This window comes from Geospiza fortis, unplaced genomic scaffold (assembly GCF_000277835.1).
Source record: "Geospiza fortis unplaced genomic scaffold, GeoFor_1.0 scaffold81, whole genome shotgun sequence".
Lineage (NCBI taxonomy): Eukaryota > Metazoa > Chordata > Aves > Passeriformes > Thraupidae > Geospiza > Geospiza fortis.
This window is the reverse complement of record NW_005054318.1, coordinates 1140060-1147524: the sequence shown is the minus strand read 5'-3', so window position 1 is coordinate 1147524 and position 7465 is coordinate 1140060. Positions and strand designations below refer to the sequence as shown.

The window sequence follows — 7465 nt, the reverse complement described above, 5'->3', positions numbered from 1 at the left end:
CAGAACTAGGCCTTAAGTGCTACATGGGAATTAGCTTTCCTAAAAATTCAGCAACTGAACAGACCTGAGCAGATGACCCACAACTCATCTGTGAAATACTCAGCTTGGGGAAATAATTTGTTTAACTGTGACCCAAATAATGAAGTATACAGTGTTAGTTGTCAATTAGTGCTGTACCACAGAGCAAGCAGAATGTTATGCAAAACAAGAAGCTGCTTATAAGGCAATAGAGGTATCTATTATGAATTCTAACTAACCTCCCCATCTTTTTAAGGATTTAAATATAGCTCTTTCTTGTCAAATCTTTTGATGAACTCTATTACTGATGTTGGAAGGTGATGACTGTCAGCCAAGAACTACATTAGAGTCCATAATTGAATTTCAAGAGTTGTCAAGAGCAGGCTAATCAAATAGCTGCTACTAGAAGTAAAATATTAAAGAAAGAAAAAAATTAAAGTTCTCTTCTGGCACGATGCAAAGTATGTTGTATAGTTTCCCTATGTCATTTCTAATAGTATGTTCAATTTTTCTCAGCTACCTTTGTCTGACATTTTTCTCTTGTATAATAATGATTCATTATATATAATGTATTCAATGACTGTAACTCACCTCTTAGTGCCCAAAAATATGACTGCAGCTAGACATTTGCATTGTAAAACAAAAGCATAACACCAGGGTTTATGAAGGATCCTTTTATATTAGTTTCTTGGTAGGAATGCTAGATTTTTTTTTTCTGAAGTAAAATACTGACCTCAAAATAATCCTAAAAATCTAGCACAGGAAACAATTAACAGCTCTTCCTTCCCTGTGCTTAGGTAATTTGACAATTTGAGGGAGAGCTGGGGGGCAAAATATTCCTGGGCCATTTAAGGAGGGTGAAGAACTGCTCTCACTGTACTGATCATTAAATCCATGGCCTGCAGTTGGGAAGTTTTAGCAGTGTTCAGGCTATGAGATGGGTGGGCTTTGGTCCAAAAATACAGAAGTGCAGGCAGTGTTCCCAAACAGTGCTGAGATGCTCCCTGAGCCCTCAGTTAAATATAGTGGTTGTTCATGACAGCAGGGAGTGCAACAAGAAGGCTGCCCTGAATTAATTTTTCCTACCTGCTATTCCCTGCCTGTTCTTGGGCAAGGCATTTATTTTTTCCTGACTGCTTTTATTCACTTTTTTTATTCCTAATTGCACCAGGACACTGGGGGGACAGACAGGACCAGGTAGTACCTTTGGTTCTGCCTTTAGCTGGTCTCAAAGGATATATGAGTGCAGCTATATTTTCAGTTTCATAGTTATTTACACTTTAACACCACACAGCACTCCTGAGCTAAGTGGAATCGATTCTTTGCTGCTACTGTACAACCCAGAGAACAACAGCAACAACAGTAACACCTGCAGGTTAGCAAAATGTTTTATTATAGTAAAACATACCATACACAGAGAAGAACCAATGGTTATATTTTATCTGTCCCATCAAAGCAAAATACCTTTATAATATTTCCCACTGGCTTAAAAAGGAAAAGCTAATAGAAATAATTTCATTATTAAAAATAGATAATGTTTTCTATTTATTTTGTTCTATATTAGAAAGGCAAATATTGAGATGATAATATGGCTTAAATATATTAATATTTTCCCTCTGGGGAGCTTGTCTTCATCTCTAGCTAGACCACACATGGAATGAGTTCAGGAAACTGCATGACAACAGGTTTAAACCCACATTAGGTGTAAATTTAGTATCTTCAACCAGAGTGCCTGAGTTTGACAAGAAGAGGGAAAGTCTTGGATACCTACTCTACAATGTTTTTCTTGTCTTGCATATTAAAATTTCTCCGGTATATTTTCTTCCTATTTTCTTTCCTCTAGATAACGCCAAGTTTGTTTTCCCTTGTTTTAACCATCACATAGTAAAGAACAGACCACCATCTTATCCCACACACTCATTTTAGCTTAGTGGAATTAATCACCATGGCTGGTTCTTAAAAATTCTGGGAGAAGTGAAGGAATAGGAGAGAAAGAGTGACTCCAGAGAGCAATTCAGATATCCTCCATTAACACACCTGCACTGAATGACCTCCTGGAGAAGCCCCTCTTTCTCTCCACTAACTGCAGTAGAAACCCAGGAAGACTTGGCTGGAAAAAATTAGCCCTTGTGAATCTGGAGTTCATAGGAACCCTACAGCATCCAAACCTCCTAGGCACTGCAACCTCCATCTATGTCTGGAGAGGGTTCTTAGCCACCCCCAGTCATCTGCTATTCTCCCTGGGAATCAGAGATGCATAGCATGGTCTTTGCAGGCCTAAAGCTCTCTTACAAGTTGGCATTTGTGCAGCAATTAAGGCAGCAGATTGTCAAGGTTAGCTGGGATTTCAATGTTCCATGGGAAGACAGAGGAACTGTTAACTATATTTAGCAGTTCCTCTTAAAAATTACCAAAATACAAGTCAGGGAGGAAAAGGCTGCTACAAAACCACACTGGATAAAAGGAAAATGGCCTTTTCACTGAGCTGAAAAACACCAAAAATGACAGGAACAGCATCCTATCATGCCTCAGACCATTTGTTGGACATTACTCACAGTTGCCATGTGTACAACATCCTCACCATTTTCAATCAACTGGCCAAAACTGTACAATGTTGATACTAAAATAGCAGTAGACAATCTGTAGTGCTACATCCTTGTTCACATTCCCTGTGAAACCCTGAAAATCTAAGGCAACATTAGATCACAGCTGCAGTGTTCTGCAAACCTCACAGGGAGGTTCTGCTACTCAAACCTGCTGCTCTCTGTATCCTGGTACACAAATGAGCACTTTGACAGCAGAAACACCTGCTCAGTTCTTGCTGCTGTCACTGCAGCTCACTGGGAGGTGGGGCCAAGAAGCCATCAGGACATTTCAAAAACACATATGTTCAAAAAAGACTGGTATCCTGGTTGTTGATAGATTCATTTTCCTGGATATACTGGAGAATGTCCACTTCATTCATCATCTGAATCCTGTTTTCATTTTGCTTTGCCAGTGAAGGTGAATTAGTGCTCCTGGGGGCAGCTGCTGGCTTCTGAGGCAGAGGTGGCTTTGGTGGGACCTTACGTTTTGGTTTGGAGGTAACCTCTAAGAGTTTTTCAAAATCATCTTCAACTCTGGAATGAAAAGAAAACATCAGTAACATCCTGAGAATTTCTGGACTGCTTTTTGTTCTGTAAGAAGATGCAATCTTTCAAAACAAAACTTTCTGTAGGAAAAGATCTACTCTGATAAATTTCTCTCTCCATAGAAGTTTCCACAAGAACCACCTTTTTTATAATGTGGTTATACAAGTTAACTTATACAAGTTAATTTTACAGCATGTTTTCAAATGTCTAAATTAAAGGCGATTAGCAATTACTAAAAACTCCAAACTTTATTTTAGTTTGGGAAAAAATGTTTTTGATTTGTGAAAGGATGCTTTGCTTCACCATAAATTTTCATGGGAAAGTAAAATTATCCACTTTCAACTCTGTTTCCTCTTCATCCCCATCACCCAAAATTGAGATTGAGCAGCCCCATGCTCAATCAGGAGAAACTGTAAACACTAATGGATTCAAAAATTCCATGTTCATATTTAGTTCTGGGACACTGAAGAAGTTTTGCAATCTGTGACCACATACAACAACTCTTTTTGATGATAATCTGCTGCTGATTCCTACTGAAATAACCCAGAACACCTCAAACAGTTCAGGGTATTTTCTACCTGCATTGTTTGACCTTGTCAGATATGTAGCAGACTGTGCATGCCCAACTCTGTTCCCACATGAGCTGCTAAAAGATTTCAAGAGAGCCCTTATCATAGATTATCTTGTGACTCCAAGAAATATGTGCCTTTGGAAAGTCAAAATATGGAGTAAAGAAAAAGAAGGATTCTCTTCAGCAGCTCCACTCACTGGAACAGGATATGGTTCTAGAGTCTAAGGAAGATGCTTTTTTAGTTTCTTCTTCTTTATTACCCATAGGCAGGCAGTGCCTGGAGCATGAATAAATAATTTCAAGTCATGTATTTTTTGGTTCTTCCTCTCATTTGCCTTTTATAGTTCAAATCATGGGACCATTGAATATCCTGATCTGGAAGGGACCCATCAGGATCATCAAATCCAGCTCCTGGACCTGCACAGGACATCCCAAGGGTCACACCATGTGCCTGAGAGAGTTGTCCAAATGCTCCTTGAGCTCTGTCAGGCTGGTGCTGTTCCAGTGCCCTGGGGAGCTGTTCCAGTGCCCAGCCACCCTCTGGGTAAAAAACCTGTCCTAATATCCAGTGTATAACTTCTTCACTGCCAGGCAATGAGGCATCTTGGGGGGTTACCCAGATGCCTGTGAAACCCCTGGGATAATTTCTATTTCCTAAATGGGACAGTGATTCCTCCCTTTCTCTCTTTGTTCACCAGTTGTCTCAGGAGAGGTACTGTAAATGCCTCTACCACACAGCAGTACAACTGGTGGGGCTTTCTGCAGACAGTTAAAAGTAAAGCTCAGATTTCCATAATTTGGGAAACAACTGATGAGGCAACTGTCTGGGACAACCAGGAACATGATCAAAGAACCAACATCTCTGAGACACAATTCCTCCATCCCCAGGAAGTACTGTTTGTATGTTAAGACCATAGGTATTTCAAGAGCTACAGCCCCCTCAAGGTAAGGCTCCCACTATTACTACAATAAACTGCATGATTACAAGGATTTCTTTTTCCTGTTCACCCTCATTAAAACCTGAGAGGAACTTACAACACTACTGCCCAGGCTGAGATAAACTACACCCACCATGAACCAGCCATGAAGTTAATAAGGATTAGCCTAAATTTTCTGGTGTAGAGACAGTCAGAACTCTTTAAGGTAAAACCATTCCTCAAGTCAGACAGATCTTCTTGTGACTCCCAAAGAGAAACTTAAAAGAATCACTTTTAACCAAGGCTGCTCTTGTAAAATCAATAGCATGAACACTGATATCTAAAAGTAGGGAGCACCTGAACAGACCAGCTGATGGACAGAGCCATTCACTGCCCCAGAGTTCTGCACCTTGAACTCTACCTCTGGTATTACAGCAAGCAGCACCTCAAATTTCGTCCTCTAAGCAACTCTGGAGATTATATTCTCTTTTATTTAGATAGGACTTTTGATGTCTTTTATTTTCCATCATTCTTTGTGGGTGACATATCCTACTTAACTTACAAAACACAGTGTATTTCTGAATTCCTCATCTACAAAGAAATTAATTTCATTTAAGCCCAGGCCTTTGTGTTTGTTGCAAACCCTGATATCCAAGAGGGATCACACCTGTGATCACATTGCCAAGACATGTTCTTGTTCTCTTTGCTGTGTAATAAACAAAACTTGTTAAGGCTGGTATTTCTGAAGCCTCCCTTCTTGGCATAAACAAATAGTGAATGAATCAGTGTCCATGTCATAAAGTTTTGGTCTTAAATAACAGAAAACATAATAAGCAGAGGAACAATGCACAATACATAGAGACCATATGGAGGAAGCAGGATTTTGAACTAGGTGCACTACCCAGAAAGGGCAGCAGTAAATCCAGCTCACTAACCTGGCATGATGATACAACTTCCTGAATTCTCTACTCCAGTTTCTGTGCTGATCACAGCAACAAAACCACTCAGCACAGCCAAAAAAATACCCCCAAAAGATCCAGTCCAGTAGGTTGTGGGGGTCTTTAGGGGGTGGGGGTTTGGTGTTCTGCTTTTAAGCCAAAGATTCTGCAGAAGAAAGTCTGGAAGCTGATGATGTAATTTTCTTTTTCTGTCCTGGATTTTTTCAAGACCTTGGTTAGACAGAAGTCTCTTAGAGAGAACACAGCAGATAATATGTGGTCTTTGTCTCAAAACCTGCTTTTCAGCACTGCAGTGCTAGGCAAGCTGTTTGATCCACTGCTGTTTGATCATGTGAGACACAACTGTCTTTGCAAAACTAAAGAGGTAAAATGCAAAATGCCTCAGGCAGAGATAGAAACAAGGACTTCTATTTTTTGAAAGCAAATGAATTGTTACAGTGCATAACTACCACCATATTTAACTCCAGGCCAGGAGGAGGAAGAAAAAAATCAAGCAATTATTCTGAAACAAGATAAAAGGAAGAACCTTCCCACCCCGTCTTTTTATAGACAATCAGACAGAGAGTTCATGTAATTAATCATTCTTTAATTAGTCTCTTTCTATTTTTGTAAAAGAAAAGCAGTGCCACATTGTTTAAAATTCTTGCCATATTGTTGTGCTGATTCACTGACTCTATTGGTGGAAATTCCCTCAGAATTCCAAAAGAAAGCAATCAAAGCCCTTACTGAAGAAAGGCTGTCACAAAGCCCTTCATGACTGTTGGCATGTGGACTTCCAGACAGTAAATGAGTTCTTCTGACTTGGAGACAGATGCAGCTGCCACAAGAACATCAACATTTTAGATGCCATTTCTCTGGACTTTGTCTCTTGTCTCTGGACCAGACCTTTGGGACAGGAATGACTATCTGCATGTACAATATAATGGGGACAGTGACCTCTGCTTGCTGGGAATGCTTTAATGAGGAGAATCTGTAATGAAAGCAAGAGACAAAGACTCCCATAATTTGCTAAGAATCCAAAAGGCTCGTGCTTGAAGCTCAGTTGTGTAACTCACTGCAGTTCTTGCAGAACAGACTTTCATCTTTTGATATCTTATGTTCTTTATTTTGTCTGGTGTTAATTCCAAGTACAAGAGATACTTTGGTGAAGCCTTGGGGAGTGCTGTAACATCCCATCTACAACCTGGGAAAAGACTTGCACCCAAAAATAGGCAGGAGACTTCAAAGTATCTGTTGCCCATCACATCTGCTATGGTCAGGAGAGACAGTATGATGTCCAGCAAGGCCCAGGGAAAGATACAGGCTGGAGTTAATCCCAGGACTGCCAAGCACTGGGGGCCGTGAAGGAGATCTCTCTCCTCCTGCTTCAGCTTTCCCCTGCAATCCATTACAGGTAAATTCACAATGGTATTTTAACCAGGGCCAGGAAATATGTCTGGACACTGGAATGTGACAGTCTGTATTGTTTAAAGGCTACAAGAACCACTGGCATGGCTTTGGGCTGGGAGAGATTAGCCCTCCTCCAAAAACCTCTCTGGCACAACTCGAAGCTGGGGTGGGACAGTGACCATTCCCTGGAGCAGCTGCACACAATGCCCTTGTCCTGCAGCTGCAGAGTCCAACAGCAGGATGCAGACAGCCTGGTGGTGCTGGTGAGAACAGGCTCATTAGTGCAGGTTAAGTCCCACAAGAAGGCCTCTGAGGAAATCAGCCTGCTGGTTACATCACTCACCTTGGAAATGAGAAAACTCAATTTTTCCAGTCTGAAAAAGTTTAAACCTCTCTCTCCTGCCTCTCTAGAAAGTTCCCCAATCACCAGCCAGAGGCACACCAGAGGCAGGGGAGAGCAGGCAGCTTTTGCCGCTTGAG

General features: G+C 40.8%; 1 protein-coding gene across 1 annotated transcript in view; it reads right to left on the bottom strand.

Annotated features, from left to right (window-relative positions):
• Positions 1 to 1388: 1388 nt before the first annotated feature.
• Positions 1389 to 7465, bottom strand: part of HS1BP3 (HCLS1 binding protein 3) — a gene marked incomplete at its 5' end in the record, with an annotated part of 49496 nt that continues 43419 nt past the window's right edge. The window contains one exon of the mRNA XM_031056430.1: positions 1389 to 3137. Within this exon, the coding sequence (XP_030912290.1) occupies positions 2909 to 3137 (229 nt within the window). The remainder of the gene's footprint in view (positions 3138 to 7465) is intronic.